This window comes from Vidua macroura, chromosome 1 (genome assembly GCF_024509145.1).
Source record: "Vidua macroura isolate BioBank_ID:100142 chromosome 1, ASM2450914v1, whole genome shotgun sequence".
NCBI lineage: Eukaryota > Metazoa > Chordata > Aves > Passeriformes > Viduidae > Vidua > Vidua macroura.
In genome coordinates this window covers 9087718-9109475 of record NC_071571.1, presented here as the reverse complement: position 1 = coordinate 9109475, position 21758 = coordinate 9087718, and the positions used below count along the sequence as shown (strand labels likewise).

At 39.0% G+C, this 21758-nt stretch overlaps 1 protein-coding gene across 1 annotated transcript in view; it reads left to right on the top strand.

Annotated features, from left to right (window-relative positions):
- Window positions 1–21758, top strand: part of PTPRN2 (protein tyrosine phosphatase receptor type N2) — a 636596-nt gene that overhangs the window by 537280 nt on the left and 77558 nt on the right. Inside the window, exon 14 of the mRNA XM_053982009.1 lies at window positions 13278–13472. Coding sequence (XP_053837984.1) covers window positions 13278–13472 — 195 coding nt within the window. The remainder of the gene's footprint in view (window positions 1–13277; window positions 13473–21758) is intronic.

The following is a 21758-nucleotide window of genomic DNA, read 5'->3' as shown; positions in this document are numbered from 1 at the left end:
AGTCCCGGGCCATACATCATCTCAAGTGTCCTGATTTCTTTCTGGAATAACTATACTGTCTTCAATGCCTTTTTTTTTTTTCCCCATGTTATGTAGAGGATAATCAGGCCTGTCTTTCCTACACACTTCTACCCTTTTTTCTGTTTTAGGATTTTCCTTTTTCTTTTGCAGCATCTCTGTTATCACGTTTCAGATTTGACACATTCTTCTATTGTATGTTCTTTGAATGCTCAGCAGCTAACACTGCAATCTGGCTTGCTGATCCTTTCATATTCCTCCAGAGTGCTTCACTAGAAGGAAAAAAATACATTTTTTAAAGTTTTTAACTGGAAAGTTTTGGGGTTTTTTGGATTTTTTCTTTTCAGGATAAAGCTTATACCAGGGCCTCTGAAAGGGAGTAAAAATAATTTTGTGTACATAAGGAACTGTGGTAGATGATGCTTGTAAGTTCTTGTAGGACCATGTTGCCTGTGAGTAGAAACAGGCTGCAGTTTATTCTCTGAAGTCTGTAAGGTATGTAAAAGCATTCATCCCCCTGCTTTCTTCTTGGTACATCTGTTCCTCCTGCACACCAGTCTCCCAGGGTGGGCAGTCGAAGGGAACGGGGAATGCTGCATCACTTCTTTCTCCCTCTCCGCGTGTGCGGGGAAGCTGTGCTGTGCTTGGCCCTGGGGCAGAGCAGGGCTGTGTCCTGCCCAAACCAGCAACATCCTTCCTCCAAGGGTTTTTGTTCCTCCTGCACTGTGTGTTTGTGTTTTGCCTTTGGGAAGGGTTTAAGACTGATCTCAGCCACCTGAGGTTTTACCCTGGCAAGCCCATATGGACTTGGCTGCTTTGTGGTACAGATGGACAAAAGTCAGTCTCAAATCCTCCACTTTCCTCTGCCTGTAGCCCTTCAGGGACTCTTGTAGGGATGTTGCCAAGTGGAATATTCAGAGTGGACTGATAGTTTTGCTTGTTCTATTGTGATATAAGCTATAAGACAAGTTTGAGTAGAGCAGGCTGGAGCTCTCCTAGGGCCGTGATGCTCCAGTCTTAAGGGGACAAGTGAGAGGTGTCACCCCAAACAGCCTCGTGAGTGTGTGTGACATGTGAGGGCAAGGAGATCCATGGAGGTCCTGTGTGCTGAGCTACAAGAAGTCAGACATTGAGGATGTGATTTGTATTGGCTGGACAAGAGGCCCAATTTCATTTCTCTCAACAGAGAAAAAGCTCCGGCTCCAGGGATGGGGTCCTTCTATCCAAGATATTTTCTTTGTCTTGTAATTTCGTGCACAACTGAGATCTAAATTTTTTCTAGTGGTTTAAAGAACTGTAAAAGACAATCTGAGTGATCTAATGCATACCAGCAAGGCATGATAAAGGACTGAGGCAGCTCACCTGTCTTCTTTGTTCTGTGTTTTTTTTTTTTTTTTTTTTTTTTGCTGTGACATGTTCTAAGCTATCAGTGCTGCCCTGGTACTTTAATTCAGCTGAGGCATTCCTGCAGCTCTTCTCATTCCAGTTCAGGTTTGCAGCTTTCAGTTTTCATCACCTGTATTCTTAGCAAACAACTAAACCAAGACTGAAGAAGGGAGACTGTAAAAGGGTATTCCTAACAGTCAAATCCCTCAAAGAAACAAAATTAATTTGGAGGATGAGAGAGAATAGCTTTTGAATAGGAGAAAATCAAATTTAGTGTAAGTGGCTTATCCAAAGGAGAAAATCCACGAGGTTTTCTCTAGCTTTGTTGACCAGTTTCTGTACTTTTTACAATGAGTGATGTTTTATTGATGGTTGTTTGGGATGACTGCATTCTGAACAAGCACAGATCTTAACCAGGGCAATAATTTTCTAAAAAATTTAATCTTTCATACAGATAAAACCCTGTTGAATTTCAGTGCAGTTTTTATTTTTCTGTTTTCCTGTCTAGCTGACATTGTTGCAGGCTTCTTGATGATTCCAGCTTTTTCCTTTTACATAGGATGGCTGTTGTTTTGCAGAACTATGTTCTCGCAGCCTCTCAGGAGATCTCAGAAAGGGCTGATCTTGCTCTCCAAAGTGAGAACAGCTCAGCATTATCCTGATAAAGCTCACTTTTGGTATTGGGATTGCATGCTTAGCTTGGCTGATTGAAATCACTCTTTTTCCCCTCATCAAGTGTTGCCTGGCTTGGGGAGCCATGCATTCCATGCAGGTTGGAAGGCTTGTCCTTGGTCCCACTGAGAGCAGCAGAGGTGCCTGGTTTGAAGTGGGCTGCACTAGAGCCCTAAGGACCAACAGCACCCATTTTCTGTTACTGCTGCTCTCAACATCCCCCTGGGCTTCAGAAGTGTGTTGGGGAGAATATTCCCATGTTGGAGACATACTGATCTTCCCCACTAGTAAGAAAAGAATGAGGGAAAGGTGAAAAGGTAAAATTTGCTACATTGGTGCCTTTCTGACAGTGTGGGGAAAAGAAACTTGGATTTTACTTTTTTCAGCTTCTCATCTGGAGTTCATTCTGGCTTTCTGGGAAAGAAAAATGCCTCAAATGGAGTGATTTGCTGGGAGAGGTTTTGCTGCAGTGGCTCACAGCACAGGCTGCCAGTAGCTGGCTATTTACATCAAATAGAAGCAGAAATATGAAGCTGAATGTATTTTTGGGAACAAAACAATGTACTCATATAAATTTATCTTATAAAGGGTAATTACGTCGTACATCTCCCTCTGTACTGTGTGGTAACAGTATGTATAGTAACATGGGAATTTGAGCATGTAAATTCTGTGTATTGTGACTCCCAAGAACAAAATAAAGAACTGCATTTCCTAGTTAACCTCACTGGAAAGCACTTGGGTGTGAAGTTAAAACATACATAAGGGTTGCCTAGCAAGCTATTCCAAATTTCAGCTTCTTTTTGGAGGTCTGAGTCAACCCAATTGCTCTGCAGGCATTGTTAACTAAGAATTCTGTTTGCTTCTTTGAGGGCTTTAGAAGTTAATTAAGTATAAATCAATGTTCAAGGCTTCTGTGAGTGCTGGTCACTCCATTGCCAAAGGGACAATGCAGAAATGGAGGGAGCAAGGAAAAGGTGACAAGAATGATTAAGGACATGGAAAATTCATATGAAGAGAGATTGAAAAGGCAGATTATTTCTTCTAAAACAGTAACAAGTAGTATAGAAAAGAAAAAAATATATATATAATGAGAAACTGAAGAAAGAGTGAAACTTTTATTCTATCTTTGGCCACCAGGACAAAGATTTTCAGTTACATTAAGTATGTAAAATAAAAGACTAGAAGAAATAGAATAAAAGCTATCAGCAGAATAGAACTGCAACAAGCAAGACTTTCTGCAGAACATTGTTGATGCACAGGTTGTTAGCAGGAATCTCAAAAACCAAAGGAGCCACATGAGAAAAAATATTCTGGGATAAAAGATACTAATAAAACATTATTAGTAATGTTTTAGAAGATGCCTGTAGCTTCTTGCCTCAGTTCTTAAAATAATCCAAATATGAGTGTGACCATTTAAGAAATGGGCCTACTTTGAACTTGTCCTCCTGTGCTGTTCCCATGGCGTATCCTGCAGACAAAACTGGTGCTTGGTGGAGAGGTCCAAGGAAGAGTAGTGACCCCCTGTGCTTGCATGGGTTGGGAAAAGAAAATGCAGGAACCTCAGTAATGGCCAGGGAAGTCCTTTTATTTGAATGCAAACACACACATTAACCCCTTGCTGCTGCTGGGTATTCAGTGGAACTGGTGCCATGGGACAGGTCAGGGACAGTGGAGAGGGCTGCAGGTCTCTTCTGGCCAGGCACTCTCAGGGTATAACCCTGATCCAGCTGTACACAGCTGTACAGAGAGACATGGGAGAGCCCAAGAAAAAATGTGTATTTTTGCTGCTGTTGCTGTCCTCTCCAAAATACGAGGTCTCTGTATCTCTGACCATCAGTTCCAAGTATTAAATCCCTGTTAGTTTGTCCAGTATCTCCTATGACACCAATACAGTGAAAGTGTAGAAATATTGACCATTTTTTTAATCCTTGAAGACCTTTGTGATGAGAGATAGAAAGAATGTCTGTACTCAGAGACACAAGGAAACTCATACTTACTATTTTTTCCCATAGTTTAACAGGGTTTCTCTGTATTACCAAAGATTTGGCTCTTAATAACCAACTGTGACTTAGTAGCAACTTTGTTCTCTATAGATCCTTTTTTAACACTTGTGCACTAAATTTGCATTTGGTCTTCCCAGCAGAGCTGATGAGGGATTTAATTTTTTTCAGTGGAGAGTGGGTGAAAAGCAGTGAGTTTAGTTTTCAAATCAGGAGTGGGTAATGACTGACTGGCAATTTTAACTGTCATGATAGATGATGTTTAAAAAAAAAATTGTCATGATGGCCATCTTTGGTAAATACTTCCTTTATCCTTGCATCACCTCTGCTGTATGTCTGCCTTCTGTGGAGAAAAAAAGAAAGTATTTGGGTTTTTTAGAAGTTTTAGGATTTCTTTCCCATTTATCTGACTGCTTTTAGAAACTGTTACCATGAATTGCAGTTACACAGATTTAGGGGAGAAGCAACACTAATCTTTGTAGTGGGGTAGAATAACATTTTTAGACATAAACTAGTGGCTATTTTGTTTCTGTCCAGGCTGGAAGTGCTCACTGAGTCTTGCTGGCTGCTGGGAATTCTTATTTCTAGCAGAAATGATCTTCCATGTTCAGTCCTGCAAGGCAATAAAATAGTGGACTAGACAGCCTTAATGTATAGCTTTCCTGAGAAACTACAGCTGTCTTGGGACTGCATTTTTTGCCCACTTTGGGCCCCAGGCAACTATAAATGCTGGGAGTGAAAAAGGAAACATTTGTGGCAGTTATCTTTAAGAGCATTGGCATCTGCTGGAAGCTGGTCAGGCTTTGGGTGGGTTTGACAAAGTCAGAATACATGATGGATTTACACGTGGTTCTGCATGGCCTTTCAGGTTAATTCAATTGTTTCTATGGTTTATTTGTAACCCATACTGTGCTGTGTGGCTCTCGCTGTGCTAGTGGGGGATTTTCTGTGCCAATTCATATTAAGGAGCAGCTGTGCCCTCATGAGCTTGTATAGAGTTAGTTAAGATGAACGAAACATGGCAAAGGTGAAGTGTGTTTTACATGTTATTTTTTTATCTCTCTGGTTATTCCTTTAAGAAATCTTTCCTCTTCCAGCTTCATACTTGCCATATATTCATATACTAGTAAAACATTATATGCAGGCACAGCTGAAATGTGGGAAATGCAATTTAGAAAGCAGCACTGGTTGAAACCACTTTTTTTTTGTGGCAGGTAGGTCAATGTGATATACCATCACTTCCAGAATTGCAGTTGTCTGAACTGCAAGGCCAGTAAAACTCTGACATTGTCAGGAACAACCTGAGAAGAAAAATTGGGTGCTTTTACACCTGTAGATCTCAGGTGACTTCAGATACACAGTTTGCTGTTATATCCTATTCAAAACAGACACTGATTTCCTTGGAGTCATCCAGGTAGTCCTTTTAAATTCTTAGGGAAGCCACCATGATGTCATCATGCAAGGAAGCTACTCTTCCAAATCAGTCTAAAGAATCACAGCCTTTCTTTGTGTATCTCCTGTTTGTGAAGACCAGGGTGCTGGAGTCCTGTTTAGTCAGCATCTGTTTCATAAAACTTTTAGAAATAAAGGCTCTAAGCTGTCATACTCATGCAGTCCAAGTCAGGGGCCTTTTGTGCTTTTGTATAGGAAAACATTCCCCAGCTGAGTAACCTAAACATGGTCTTCAAATTTTACTGACCCTCTGGAAAGCAGTATTATCCCCAAAGATGCCTGTGCTTTCCTGGCGTGGATTGCAGGGCAATATTATCATTATTTCAGAGAAATATCATTAGACCTCTGCTGTCATGTCCTCCTTGGCAATGTGAGCCATGTAGGAGGTATCTGCCTCCTCCAGGAGCTTCTGGACTATTCAGATTGCTTCATCATTGATGAGAAGTTGCTGAAAGAATGAAAGTAAAAAGTAAAACTATTTTCTCAAGCTGTATTGCATAGACAGCACCTTTGGTTCTGTGCAATTTTCATGTCTGCTGGACACCTGGAGATGTGTACAAGACCATGATGGCTTTTCATTCTATTGGGTAGGACAAGACGGTGCAAATGTTTGAAATTGAAGAGAGGGAATAAAACAAAGAAATTAAAGACTTTTTTTTTAAAAAAAAAAAAGGAAAAGTCATTTTTTGTTTAAAAAATGCTTTTGTTTTTTGTTTGGTTTGTTTGTCATTTTCTTTGCCTTTCCCTTTCTTCATGGCCTCGACTTTCTTTGTATACATGAGGAAAGGGGAATCATAGTTGATGAGTCATCACTAGGAAACACACAGAGTGCTAAAACAATTGAAATTTTAAGTTTCACAAGCCACAATCAAAACTGAGGTTTTTGTTAGGAGAATGATTCTCAAGCTCTCAAAAAGAAACAGCATCCGTGGGTTTTAGATCATTTAAAAATCAAGCAGAGTAATCCCCCCCCTGTCCCAAGGTTCAGAGTTATATTCAGATATACAGTGTGGTACAAGAGGGCAGATACTGAATTGGACACATGAAGGCTGCATTGACAATCAAAGAAATTTTTTTTGCTTTCTTCTTTTTTTCTTTTTTTTTTTTTTTTTTTTGTTTCTGTTCCTCCCAAGATCTATCACATACAAGTCTAAATAAAAACAAATTGTCTAGAGTATGGATGTGTAATGATACTGTTGTGTAATGATAATGTTTGATGCTGTATCTTTCAAAATATTACTCTCAATCATTTTTCCAATATATCCCTTTATCCCTTTTCTGAAGGGACACAGATATCAGATATAGTTGCCTTTTCTGAGAAGGATAGTAAATATACATGCAAGTATTCCATATATGTAAACAGCTCTTTTATTGCTGGACAAAAAGTATGTTAAAATGAAGCTGAAGCTTGAAAGTATGTTTCAATTACTCAAAAATAAATGGTAATAAAGCTGTAATTATCCCCAAAGCTACAAATACAGTAAATAAGTTAAAGTTAAATTTATAGCACCTGAAAGCTTATCAAATATGCAAAAGCACAACAAAGGCAGCCAAATGACTTTAGTTTCACCCTGTAGTGGTGAAACAAACACTAAGCAAATTTAGTTAGAGAATAATGATGTTTATAGTCCTAGATCCATTTGTTTCAAAAAAAGAGCTTATTTTTTCATTTTTAAAATCTCATTGTCTTATGACTGCATCCATTGCTGAACAGTGAAATCCAGGCTGTACGTGCAGACCTCAGCTCATCCTGTGAATAATACCTCCTGAAAAGGGAATGAGACTTCTGTTGAATTAAATGCATTAAAGCTTAGGGGGGAAAAAAAGACATTTTAAAGGTCTTATTCCTCCATACCTAGTGTATAGAATACATACATTCTTAATCTTCATTATACATTTTATTAAAAGGTGTAGTCTTGAACAATTTAGAATTAAGTGTCAGCGTTTTGATTTAAAATTTCTGTGAAATATCTTTTTTTCACACATATAAAATTAACACAGTGTTCTTGTGATCAGGCAGATTTGTTTCTTGATTGCTAGAATATTAGGCAGGTCAGGTTGGAAGGGCTTGGTGTACACTCAGCTATCACTTTTAATAAACAGTAATTTCTTTGTTTATTGTCTCTGCATTTTCTTAATAATTATCTATGGAAAGCTTTATTCTCTCTTATATTCTGCTAATTCTAGAATAATTTTGCCACACTTATTTCTGGACTAACTCAATTGTTTCCATTTTAATTTGCTAAACAAAAAGTTCTTTAAAGTGTGGAAATGCCTATTTCCAGGACTTAATTTTTTGGTTTTGTGCAGATTTTGGGATCAGTTACAAAATAGATTTTTTTGTTAATATATCATAATGAAATTATGTTTCTTTTTCTCAATAAACTGAAAAGTTGGCATTTCCCTCAGATCCCAGATCTCCTGTTAGTCAGATCTGAGGTTGAAAGTGGCTGGGAAAAAAGAGCAGTGTTTTAGATATGGAGCTATTTTTGTTTGCTTTGGACTGAACATTTATCATGTTCCTGGTACCAGCTAGAAGAGAATGATCCATTCATCACTGGCTGGACTTGGAATACCTGAAGGTATTGCTTAGAGAATTTGCATAAAGTATTTGCAACATCCTCTTTGGAGGCAGCTTTGAGGTGGAATGGCTCATGTATAATGACTGCAGAGATGAGGTGAACATTGGCCGTGTCTTAACTGGGATGCTCCAGTCAGCTCTCCTGCCTGTGCTGTGTCACCTGAGGTTCTCAAATTCCATTTTTGCCAATAAAGCAAGGGAAAAGATTCATTAGCCTCAGTTACATCTGGTTTTAGTTCTATGGTTACCTATACTCATAATCCTTACCAAGGCATATACATATATTCCTCTCTAAAAACAGTAAACTGTGTAGCTTCAATGGATTTTCCAATTTCCTTAAGTGGATTTTTCAGTAGATGACAGATAAAAATGTCTCTGAGTTCTCTTTTGCTGCCTTGCCCTTCTGTGACACCAATGGCTGCTGTGCATCAGAAAGCCACGTGGCAGAAGATGCAGCTCCTGTCACTGGCTGGTGACAGGGCCTAACACTTCTGCTGGTAAGCAAGTCACATCTCCAAAGCAGCCTGGATGGGTATCTGTGGGCTCCATTTCTGAACAGACTTGATGCCTCCTTGTTTGAGAGGAGAGTTTCTTACCTCTTCAGGCTCAGAGACCCATCTAACAAAATATGGTGGCAAGACTGGCTCTCAGTTTTGTCCAGGAGGTGCAGCAAGTCTCTTAATGGCCTCCTTTAAATGTGGATAAGCTACATTTATGCTGCAGAGTGGTTCATTCACAAGTAGAGTGTATGGTTTGAAAATCTATTTGTTGTACCTGAGGAAATAGTTTCACTTCATGCTTCTCCCCGTCTCTATGTGGACAGCTAAGTATTAGAAATATTTTAGAACCTCATTGTGAAGAGGATTGAGGGCTTTCCAAGAATACTGTTTATGGCTTGTTTAAGGTTATCAATTGTGTGTCAAATAAAAAGCTCACTGCAGATGATCATGGTGCAGTACTTTGAACTCATTTAACTCAACATTATTTACAGAATATTTATCTTGGTTATGGCAGTTTTTGTCATACAGCGATATTACTTCTCCATTATATACTGCATGTGACCGCCATATAAGTTTGATAATAAATGCTGGGAAATAAAAAACAGAGTAAGTGCCTCACTATGATAGCAATTCCCATGTGATGGGAAATAATGTCATAAACTTCAAATTACCTTTTAAATAAATGTTTATGTCCAACCCATCCATTAGATCATAGCCTGAAGGTCAGGAGGATCGTTTCTTCATCTTTCACTGTATGCATTATGGTTGCTTTTTTAGGTGTAAATGATGTTTTTAAATGAAGAATGGCACTCAAACTATACACAAACAATGGCTAGACATTACTGAGTCGCAGCATGGCAGAAATAGCCTCAGCCACTCTGCTAAATATAGAAATGCAGCAGTAAATTGAATTCATTCTTAGAAAATATTTTTAATGGCTGAGACAATACAGAAATACAATTCATATCATTCTCACAGTATGGAGCTTTGACATTTTAGTCAAGTTTGAATTCTAGTTGTGGTTTGGTAAATGGCTGATTTGCAAAATGCTTGTGAGAGTAAAGATTTTGGAGAGGAAGGCAGAGCATACCTGAGCATGCAGAGAAGTGCTCAGGTAACAGATATTGTATTTATGAGGATCTGAGCCATTCAGGGCTCTGTGCATTTGTGAAGAGGTGCCAGGTCAGTAAATGCCATGGGATGGTGTGAAACACCCCACACTCTGAGACCCCACTGTTCCCAATGCCTTTTGTAAGAAGGGAACACTGATGACCCATCTCAAGGCCAAATTCCACATAAAGACATTTCCCTGCTTTGAGCTGGACATCCCTTGTCTGTATGTCCTGGAGGAACCCCTATGGCTCCCCAAAACACCCCATGCATCAAAGCTTTTACATGTGGTGGTCTTGAACACGTTGTCCCTGCAGTGCCAGGCTAGAAGCCCAAGTGGGAGCTGGAATGGTTGGGCTAGCAGAGAGGTGGCTTTGGAGAAGCAGAAGCTGTAGCTGTCCTGAGGTGGCTGATCAAAATGTGTGGAGATGGGGCAGGTTCTTCAGCCTGGGCTAGCTGGGAAAGGGGGAAGGTAGAGCTGTCGAGGGCTGTCAGACTGATCTGGAAATAAATTCAGCCCAAAATCTTCTGTTTACAGGCAGGGGAAAACTCATTGTCATGGAGATTTAAAACTCCAATCAAGAAATTCAGAAGTGTTTTTGCTTCAGCTATGATTTGACCTTCCTGTTTACATTAAGCATTTTTTATGGCAGAGTGCAGTGACGTGGTTGCTTTGTTTGAGGTATTTGACAGTAACAGCAGTTCTGGGAATTATTGTTTTGGTTCTTTATATGTCAGGAAAGAAATATGTTAATATTTGAGAGAAGGTACATTTTTAAAATGTATTTAAATTTGTTATGATTCTCAACTTCACCTTCTTCCATGAGGATCATGAACATGTTAAACTTCATTTTAAAACAACATTTCTTAGTACCTATTCAATACTTTATGTCCAAAAAGATCTTTTGGTCAGAGGTTAATCTGTTCCAGAATCAATTGTCTATAATATTGTTTCTTTTGTCATTATAGTTCATGTAAAAATGGTACATTAATTTCTTAGAGATCACTTGATCTCAATTCTTTTTTGTTAACAGAGGTCTATAATCCTTTCCACAGCAACCACTTGTAAAAGCAGAGGATTATGACTTGAGGCAGGATATGAACAGCAGGAACAGATCAACTTAAAAACAAAGATCCTGTTTGAGTACAAATGCTATTGTTAGCACAGAGTTGGGGTGAGTCAAGTGGCAGGATGTCTATTAGAATATAATAAATTCATATCAACGCCACATGGCATGCCAGCCAGAAGACACATCCTTCTAGCAGTTATGTGATAGACTTCTTATGTTTATACCTTTACTTATTATACTTTTTCTTAGTCCAATAAACCATTCCCTCTAGGAATGGCTGATGTCTAAACATCTGAGCAGCTTTTTGGTTTTTTGTAGATTTATTTTTCTGTCTAAAAAGCTTCCACTCTGTTATACTTTTTCCTAAAATCTGCTAAAAGCAGGGATTTGAAATTACACTACTGGAGGGTCATTCTGAGGTTAGTAATAGACATTGAAGACTATTGCTATCCTTTCTTATAAAGTGTGATCCTCCAGAGAAAAGAAGAAAAAGAGGTTTTTTTCTTTGTTCCTACATTTAAAAATAAGAGCTACAATGACATCTTTTCCTTTATTAAAAATCTTGGGTTTAATACTGATAGTTTAACTGACCTATCTAACAGCAATATATGTGACTCAATTCAACATACTTTTGAAGTTTAATTTATTTTTCTAATATTTTTCATGTTAAGGTTAGCAGGAAGCTGCAAAGGTACCAATTGACAATACATACTACTCAACTGTGGAAAACCCCTACTTTTGGTAAAAATTAGAAGAACTCTTTCATGGCCTAGACAAAATCAATAAATATAAAAAAATGCAGTGATGGAGTCAAGTAGCAGTTTCACTTGTGACAGTTTTCTGTACAGTTATTCCAACACCATATAGAATTAGTAATCTCTGCTTCCCAAGCTTCTGTTGACTGTGTTTTTGTAATAGACAGTGAAATACATCCTGTTTATAAATCATACAAATTTCATCTCAATGTACCTTAATTTGTACATGCATACATACATGTATGTATCTATGTATATACATACTGTATTAAATACCATCAAATAGTAAAAGTCCACATAAGCATCTCTAATGGTAAATAAGACAGAAGTTTTGGTAGAAAAGAATATTTGAAGGGGTCTTTAATCATTGTCATGTGGTGACAGGAGGAGTCTCTATACGATGGTTTCAGGGAGTTTGTTTGAATGCTTGCTGCTGCATAGATTAGGATGCCCCTTCAGTGTCCTAGAGTTTGCAAAGTTAAAAAAAGCCCCAGACATAGTCTCAAGTTATATTTCAGACTCCTGCATGAAAAGATTTTACTGCAGTTGATAAATAATGGTTTTCAGATCATCCTACTAATGGCACTTGGGCTGCACTAAATTATCAATGAATAAGAAAACAGAAGCCATGGCATTCCAATGGTATGAATTTTTCAGCCTGTATTATTTTGTTAGCCTGAGGCAAAAGATTGAGCTCTTAGTACTCGAGTGTGCAGAATGAGTAATCTGAGATAAATTTGTTCCCACACTGTGTGTGCAATATGGCCACATCCTATAGACTTGCCAAGCAGCCAAGGACCCCTCATGGACAATAGTCATATGTTAAAAAAATGATCATTTTATTACAATGTCTGTGGTCTCACCACTACAGCTGATTCTAACAGCATTACAACATGACAGTGTAACTGTGGGTCTGCTCATCTTGTTAGAATCAGAATTTTATGCTATCAGGAGTTGGTTTTACCAGCAGGATTTTCTGTTACCTAACCAGAATTCTGTATATTTTCACAAATTCTATGCATGAGAGCAACTGAAAATACGTATTCCCAGTGATATCTATTTTGGTGTTTCAACATGACTTGCATTAGTATGTGTGATAGCTTGAATTTTCTTTATTCGCCAAAGCTGCTTAAACACTACAATGACAGATTTCTGCTTTTATTCTTCGTTAATGTCATTCTTCATCCTCTCTGCCCCACATCAGGGAGGAAGTGTTGCGAGTTTGCTATTTTAATGAAGAGAAATGAGGCATCTATCAACTAGGATTTACATTGGAGAGCACATCAATTCAGTTGCCTTGAGCTTGCTGAGTTTGCATATCCAGGGCCAAGCAGTGCTCTCAATTACTCCCGTGCAACCCCATTAACTTCAGGAGGTTGTGTGGTTCAAAAGAGGCTTTGCAGAATGTGGGGCAATATTAGGGGGAGAAAAAAATGTATATCTGCTAGAGGAGTCAAGCTGCAAAATATGATTTTTGGTTATCTATATGGAGATGTGTGTGCAGCCATAATTGCACTTTTGAAAGGTTAGGGTAGTCATCGTGTAGTAATTTCGTTGAGCATCCCTTTGTAGCTGTGCTTAAAGGAACAGACAGCCGCCCAAAAATTACTACAGTGAGGGGGAAAACACTTCCAGCCCTGGAAACATATTGTAAATCATATGTCTTTTGTAGACTCTATCCTGTAATTACTCTTAACTGTAGGTTGTCTCCTCCCCTCTCTCTCTCTCTCTAGGAGCTATGCCGGCAGCGCATGGCAGTGAAAACCTCTGATCGCCCGGAGCCCCAGCACTCGTCCCGAATCAACAGCGTTTCCTCCCAGTTCAGTGATGGGCCCATCCCCAGCCCCTCAGCCCGGAGCAGCACCTCGTCCTGGTGTGAGGAGCCAGTCCAGTCCAACATGGACATCTCCACCGGTCACATGATCCTGGTAAGGCACTTGTGTCTTTGTGGCACGAGAAATTGCGACAGCTTTTGGAAAGAGAGAGCTTTAAAAGACAGGGAAGATGTGTTTTCACAGGTGAAAAATATTCCTGAGATTCATTGGTAATCTTAACTTTGTATCATTAAAACAGGCCTTTTTATTTCCTTTTTTTTTCATTATATCTTTGTTTTTCTTCTCTTGGGAAGATTCTTTTAACGAGAACATATGAATTGTTTGCATGCTTGCTTTTAAGAAAAAAAAAAAGCCCTGTGTTGTCCTCTTGTCCTATTTATGTTTAGCTCAGTTTGGACAACTGAAGAAAGCTGCCAAATTTCTGATCAGCTCACTGCTTTTTCTCATGTGTCTCCAGTGTGTGGAGGTTTCTGAGCTGAGAAGGCAGCAGAAGATTAGTGATATGGAGCAATTTGTTTCTGTCATCCTTAGAAAAGGGATCTCAATTTTGAGCCTTACCTGGATTTTTTTTTTTGTTGTTGTTGTTGTTGTTTTTTTTTTTTTTTTTTTGTCCTTGTATAAATTTCTTCCAAGTTGGATTTCTCGTGTTTGAAATGATCCAAATATATTCCATTGATGGAGTCTTTGTTGGAAATCTTGGGTTACTTCCAAGCACAGCTTGAGACCAGTATCACTGTAGAAGATGGACACATGAAGAGTTTTCTCTGTGTAGGAGTCAGGGTCCAGTGGTTGGGACTGGTGGAGCTTGTTTCTGTCCTGCTGGGAGAGCTGTAGAGTAATCCTCCATTTTTTGTGCCTTATTTTCATCTTTCTTTAAATATTTACTCTCTCTAGAGTGCATTGATATTAGCTGAGTAGAAGTTAGGTTGTGGTGAAGAACTTGACCAAAAGTTGTTTTATTTTGCTTGTATATTTGACTTCTGTTTTTACCTAAAGTAAGCATCCTTTCCAGTTGATAGTTTGCCATATTTTTGGAAACTTCTCTCCATCATGTCATACTTTTGGGTCATAATTTTTAAACTTCTTGGTTTTTCTGGACTTAAATTTGAAGGTACTATCTTCTGAGGTATTTTTCAAGTTCTTACAAGCCAACCTCCCATAGTGGAGAAAGGAATGAAGGCAGGCAATACCCAAAAACCTAATTTGACCTCAGCCAAATTACTGACCTCCTTCAGCTTTGGCTGAGTCAGCTATAAAACTGAGCAAAAGCAGGGTAGGATTTTAAACCAGATGCTTCCACAGACTTTATTATCCTGAGTAAATACATCACTGCCACCCCCCTCCAAAAGTAATTAATTAATTATTATGTTAATATCTGGTAGACAAGTGCAGTTTGAAAGGGTTGTTCTCATGACAGAAAACCATTTGTTACAGTTTTGACTGTTCTGCTTTTGCCTAACCATAATTAAAATTCACTTGATTTCCTTTCATAGTTAAGTAAAATACTTGGGGGCTGGCAGGGGGGAGGATTGAGAACCCCAAACATTTTCAGTTGCCTAATCTCAAAATAAACACAAATTCTGAGGCAAAAAAGGTTCAAAAATATCTAGGCAATATGTTTGTATGGAAATAAGAGCAAGATTTCCTATGTAGATGGAAATATTAATTTAACATTTGCAAACAGTTTCAACTACTTCAAATTGAGCAAAATTGTTTTCAGTGATATTATTGGGAAATATAAAAATATAATCTCGAAATCATGCTTAAAGGAGAGAAAGTTGCATATGGGAACCACTTATTTTGGCTCTGCAAATTTCTGCAAAATTGCAAGAAAGAATTGTCTTCAGATGGCAGTAAATAAACCTTAAAAAATAGTCAGATTGGTCATTGTTACAGTGTTCAGTGTTCATAATTCAGTCAATCCTGTTTAGCCCTGGATGAAATCGTACATGTGTTAACTATCTAACAGCAGATGTTACATCTTAGATGGGGAGGGTTCAAAGAAAGGTAAAGAAATGCTGTAGGGTTTTAAGGGTGCAAGCCATACAGAGAGAGTAAAAACAGTTAATTTGTTAAGTCTAACCTGAACAAACAAAAATCAGTGATTCAGGTGAGTCTGCCTATGTGCTGTGACATACAGGATGGGGAAAAATTGTTCTTAATGGACTCAGATGATACAATTAGGAAGAAAATATGTGTTAGCATCAAAATATGCATTTAGCTTTGCTATCAGGGCAAGCCTAATAGGAGGGTCAGGCAGGCAGTGGGATGTTTACTTAAGGAAGCAGTTAAGCCATAAATACAAGATTTGCCAAAGGCAGAGCAGGGTTAGGTTTACATGGAAGGATCAGCATCTCTCAGCTACAGCACGGAAGCAGATGATTGGGCTTGATCAGAAATGCTCATGTTTTGTGTCACTGTGGGTCACAATGAAACCAGAGCTGACCCAGTTTATGTTCTGCTCAAAAATAAATGCACATCTCTGTAATACCTTATTTACCTGAATTTCTCTCCTTCTGGGGATGCTGTGGCTTGTTGGACCTCAGCAACAGAAGCAGCTCACGAGAGGTGAACTCTTCCTCCCTTTGCCTTGCAGATACAAGTGGAGGAGACTGAGGAGACACTTTGCAACTTTTATACCGTTCCGTACAAGACATTTTTCAGTTCTTCTCATTTCCCTCTGCCACAATGCTCTTCCTTTTAAATTTCTATTTCCTTTGAAAAATATCTCAGTGCCCAAAAAAGCCATGAGAAATACTAGCAAGGGGCCCAGTAAGAATGGCAGATACCCTCTGCTTTGCAGGGTAAATGCACTTATAAGTCTGTAAACGTGTTTTTGAGCTCCACAATGTGCAGTGAAGGGGTAGTTAGCTGAGCTAAGGCTCCTCAGTCCTTATTGCTCATAGGTGCCAGGATCTCCCTAGAGAAAATAAAACAGTGGATTACTGTGTAAAGTTGTAGCAGGAAATAATTTCTTTTGATTCATAAGCAGAATAAAACTTTAATGAAAATAGCTTAGAAGTGTGTGACTGCTGAATGACTCCATGTAATCTTATTCAGAGGTAGCATTGGTCAGAAATACTTCTGTCAAGCTGTTTAATTTGCTGGAAAATGTTATCAGTCATACCTGCAGTCGTATCCTAAGTCATCTCAGCTTAGGGTTTGTTGGAACTTGGGTTGGCCACAGGTACTGTTTTCTTGTTTCCCCTTGTTAGCCCATTGTTTATAGTGCTCGAGGTGTGCAGAAACCAGGAATCTTCCAAGCCCTGTGGCTGTGGGGCAGTCTCCTCACTTAGACTGAAACCAGCCTTCAAAGGGAAAAATCCTGCATTTCTGCCACTTCCCTGTGCAGCAAGGCAATGCCTCTGCACTGCTGCCAGCAGTGTGAGGTGGTTTGAGCTGTTGGCAGGAGGAAGCAGGGAGGGCTCAGGAGGCCCAGAAGGACAGTGATAACAACATTCAGAGGGGTTTTTTTTTGGTTTTTTTTTTTCTTTTCACTGTCTTTTTCATCACATTTCTAACAGGAGGGTGGCGCATATGGCACATTTTGATTCTGTCTTTCTAAAAAATCCAAGCACTTTGGAAAGTGTAATTAGAGGAGCATGTTTAATGCAGTCGTGTTTGTGGCACTGACTGGCTGGTTTTAGCAGGAGCAACAACTCAGGATGTGTGCCCTCATTTTGGTCACCACTGGTTTTGCAAGAAAGCATCATTCAGAAGGTCACAACAAGGGAAAGAATAGGAACTTAAATTTCCACACACTTTATTCTCATGTGTATGTCTATATTGCAGCTGACAAGAGAAGTTCTGATAAAGGGCAACAATTCCATTTGCAGTCCAGCTAGAAAACCAGAGGGGGTTTAAAAGTGATCAGGAGAGATTTAGTCTCCCTAACTTGGGCTCCTGTATTTTAGACATATAATGAAGTGTTGGTGTTGACTTGAGTCCATAAAATCCCCCTCTAGTTGATGAAGTGAGTAGGTGGCTCTGAAGGTCTCCAGAGAATTAGGCAGGGAGTGGATTTCTCTTGAGATGCCTCCTTTGTGCCTGCACAATCCAGTTGATGTCTGCAGCTTACAAGAAGGAGTCTCTTTTGTTGGTGCTGTAGCACAAGCTCAGCACCAAGGTGGATTGGAACCTACACCTGCTTCATGTATTACCACGCTTTTTTTGGTTAAAATAATTATAATATTTTATGAGGTTTTAAATGAAGAAGAGTACTGCAAGAAGAGAATGTATGCTTTTGGTGATAACATTATGAGGTTGTTCTCTGAATAGCATATAAGAGAGGGTATTTGCAGAAGCAGAAGTGATTTTCTGTGTTTTGCAGGATTTTCTGTGTTTTGCAGGTTTTTTCCTTGTAAAGACAGGCATGCAAAAAATTGGAGCATTATACATAAATTAGAATTTCAGGAAGTGTGAATTTACAAAAGGTCTTTTTAAGTATTTTTTGTAAGCTGACATCTTAGCTGTCTTCTCCCAGAGGGTATGAAACTGCTTTGTTTGGAAGTAATAATAATATGTAATTGTTTGTGATCATGTACTTTTCAGAAGGAGAAGGAAGTTTCATACTTGGGCTGAATGAAGAGATGAGAACAGATGAACTAGAGCCCGAAATCTGTGGCCTTTTATCTAAGAGATATCAGCCTGCTTAATCCCCTTGTCTTTGGCAATATGCCTGTAAAACCAGGAGGACACTCACCACAGAGAAGTGAAGGATGCCTCATATGAGAACTTTCTGTCAAAGTCCTGGGACAGATTGTGTCTCAGAAGGTGACACAACCTTGGCTGGGGACATGGGGTGGGGGCCTGGTAAAACGGGCAAACCCCAGGGGCTGAATTTTCATTCACTTTACTTTTGATGCTGAATCACTGGCAGGATTGCTGTAGGACTGGGAAGGGTAACAGGGAGAGAATAGTTTCCAAGATTGAACCTGGGGGTTTTTGATGATGCTGATGGTATCCTGTGCTCTCTGAATAGTAACTTTTTGATGGTTTCTTAGCAATTTCCCCCTCACTCTCATTTTTTGAAGTGAATTCTTTTTTAAATGAGTTTTGTGGGGTAGCAGCTATAGGTTTTTTTTTTTTAATTGCATATGGAAGAGTGTAGAACTGAGTGACTGAAGACACATTGCAACAAGAAAAGGTATTTGCTAGATCCTGTATTACATCTTGCTGAAATTCCTTCATTTTATCCCTAAAGCTGCAATAAAACTGGGAGCAAAAGGCATCTAAACACACTTCTCTAAATGAAAGGAGAAGCTCCAGCATGTAAGGACAAACAGCACTGAGCTAGAAGCAGGTGTACTTTCCACCTTGACCTTAATCCATATACACACTGAGCATCTCCTGAGCAAGGCAGCACGCAGGGCATGAGTGCAGTGCACTGCCTGGGGACACAGATGCTGCAGAGGTGATTAATGGTGGCAGGGACAAAGGTGAGGAGTGCAGGTATGGAAAACAAGGTCTTTGTCACAATCATTTGTTTGATTATTAAATGGATTCTAATATTTTTTTTCTCTTTCCCACTGTCTCCTTCTACCAACATTAGTACCTCTTCATGCATCTCAAGAATATAAATACCCTGTTTAAAAGAGCTTGTGACTGAGAAAATGAAGAAAAAAATCCTCCCTCACATGGGAAGGGAAAAAAGTCCGTGGCAAAGTTTAGCTAAAAGCATAAACTCCTTACACATGTGCTAAGTGGATCTAAAGCCCAACTTATCTTTCAGCTGTGCCAGTATAAATAGTTGTAGAAGTCTCACAAAATTAAGTCCCAAGAAAGCTTTGGCCCTAAAGGCCATTTCATCATGAACAGTTGGACAGGAGGAGTCACAAGGGAAAGGGCTGCTATAAATTGCGTTACTCGGTGACAGGATAGCCAATATCCCAAAAAGACATAAACACTGTGGATGGGAAAATCTTTACCCATCTCTCCCTGAGTTGTCATGCTTTTAGGGACAAGCAGAGCTGGCTGCCTCCTGAAAGATCTTCTGCTGATGAAGTAGTGTTTATCACTTCATTTTACATCTTTTTTTCCCTCCCTAAATGTTTAAGTTGTTTTGAAACATTTGTCTGTGTTTGTTTAAAGCTGGGACTTCAGATACAGGAGCAAAGAAAAGCTGCAAAGAAAGTGAAAAAAATCTTGTGGCATATAGAAACAGCTCTACTAATAGATCCATAAATCTAATAAATGGATGTATGTACTACATAGATTACATCAATAAAACTCAGAAAAAATATTCATGAACACGTTACCCTTTGATTCTTCAATTTTATTTGTTTCATAATAAGTTGCTCCCCATTTTCTGTATTAATTCTGTTGAATGGGCCTTAGGAAATAATGACAATTGTAAAGTCAGTATTAAATCGAGAAAAACATTCCTCTTGAACATGGTATGAAATTGATTTCAAAACCTTTTTTCTCCCTAAATTCTTCCATGCCAGTTGTTTTCCCCTAATGTACTCATGATTAGAAATAACTCACCAAATTTCTGTGACTACATCTTACTCTGTCATTTGACTCTAAAGTGTTTATTCCAGCTTTGTTTAAGCTGCTTTGGTTGAACGCTTTTATCCAACTTACATCATTCCCTAAGGCTTTTAGTAGAAAGATGAAGAAAACATTTTTCTTAATATTCTAGATCACTAATTTTAGAAGTGTTACATTGGGAGAAATATGTGACACAAAACTAGGTTATGCAACTGTGTGCAGCAAGTAAAAAGAAAGGATCATTTTCTTGGCTGAAACAAATCTTGGTGGCTGTCTGGACTTTTTTCTGTTTCACCCAGCTTTCTTGCATTTCTAGAGAACATCCAGGTAATGTCAAGGCAAGACAAGTATCAGCTGTAGGAAGTAGCAATAGATGGGGATTTAATGAAAATTACCTGAGTTTTGATACTTCAGGTTGAAGACAAGGAATGTTACTGGATACTCAGCTGCTTCTGAGAGTCTCATGAAACGTGGAGTCTCCTGGAGATGAATATTTATCCGAGAGATCTTGTCTTTTGGCTTCAAATACATGCTCAGTGATGAAGTGCTCTTGCTGTATTTTTCCTATTGTGCATGCTCACATCATGTATTAAATCCTTGATAACTCATTGTAGCAGATACAGCAGTTAATCATGTTTTGGATCCAGCAGATGGAAATGCCTGTTTAGAAGGATACTAGAAGGAGGGCAATTCAGGAAGACTTCTCAGGCAGGAAACCCAAGATGATAATATATGTTACAGAGTATTTCTGGTCTGGTGGCAGAGTTCAGATATGAGCAGGTGGTGAGTTTTGACTCACTGTGGGGTAAAGAAATTACTCACATGGGTTGCTAGACATGGCACACTGCTAAGATCAAATGATGTGTGGTAAATGGGACTGCAGCTTCAGAGCTCCTCAAAATGTGTAAGAGTTCAGGGTGAAACCAGGACTTGCTTCATGATACTTCCAAAGAGACATAATATTGGCACTGTGTTTTTGCACCGCTGTGCCAATTGCAGTTTAAGAGAACTCCCATCGATATTTTGGAGAGCCCTTTGTTTTTGTGTGGGCCATGCCAGCAAAAGTTATTGAACATGGCCTGGTTATTTGTAATGAAGACAGTTCAATCCCTCCACCGATTTAACAAAGTTCTTCAGGGCAAGATTTAAAAACTTGTGCTTTGCTTTCTGCAACTCCTTCTGGGATTAGACCATAATTTGGCAGTGTTTTCTGAATAAGGTAACAGAATTTGGGTGGTATTTGGAAAATTTGATGTGTAGGACACAGACAAAATGCTCCTGTGATGATAAAATTTTGCATATGCACCCACAACGCAGCTGTGGAAACATTTTTAAATAAGGAGATAAACATTAAAATAATCTGTGAAGTTTGCTTGGAAGTGTATGACATTGTATTTGCTGTTCAATTAAAGAGAACTAATTTAGTTTTTGGTCAAAACCAGGTAAAATATTCCACCCTCAAAAATTACATCCCTACCCCAGTATGTCTCTATAAAATACATAATTTTGCTGAGTTTGTCTCCTTTATGTAACTGTCCTTTTGTTTCAGACCAGAGTAATATCTTACTTTTTTTTTTTAGTTGGCAGCTCTCCCTCAATGCTGTCATGTCTCCCTTATCCTCTTTTCCTAAACTCATGAGCTAATGCTGCTTTAGGTTGCCAAGCTGGCCAAGAAAACCCTATTCATAGCAAGGGAGAATTATGAGCTGCCTCTTGTTGCTGGCTGTATGTTGGACCTTTGCATTGAACTAAGAATAGAAGGGAGTAGTGATAAACTGCCCACAAGCATCACCTCCTCCAAACACAGCCTGCTGTTGCTCTAGGAATTATTCTCTGGGCTTTTTCTTTCTGGAACGATTATGAGGGCTGATGTCCAGGTCCTCACAT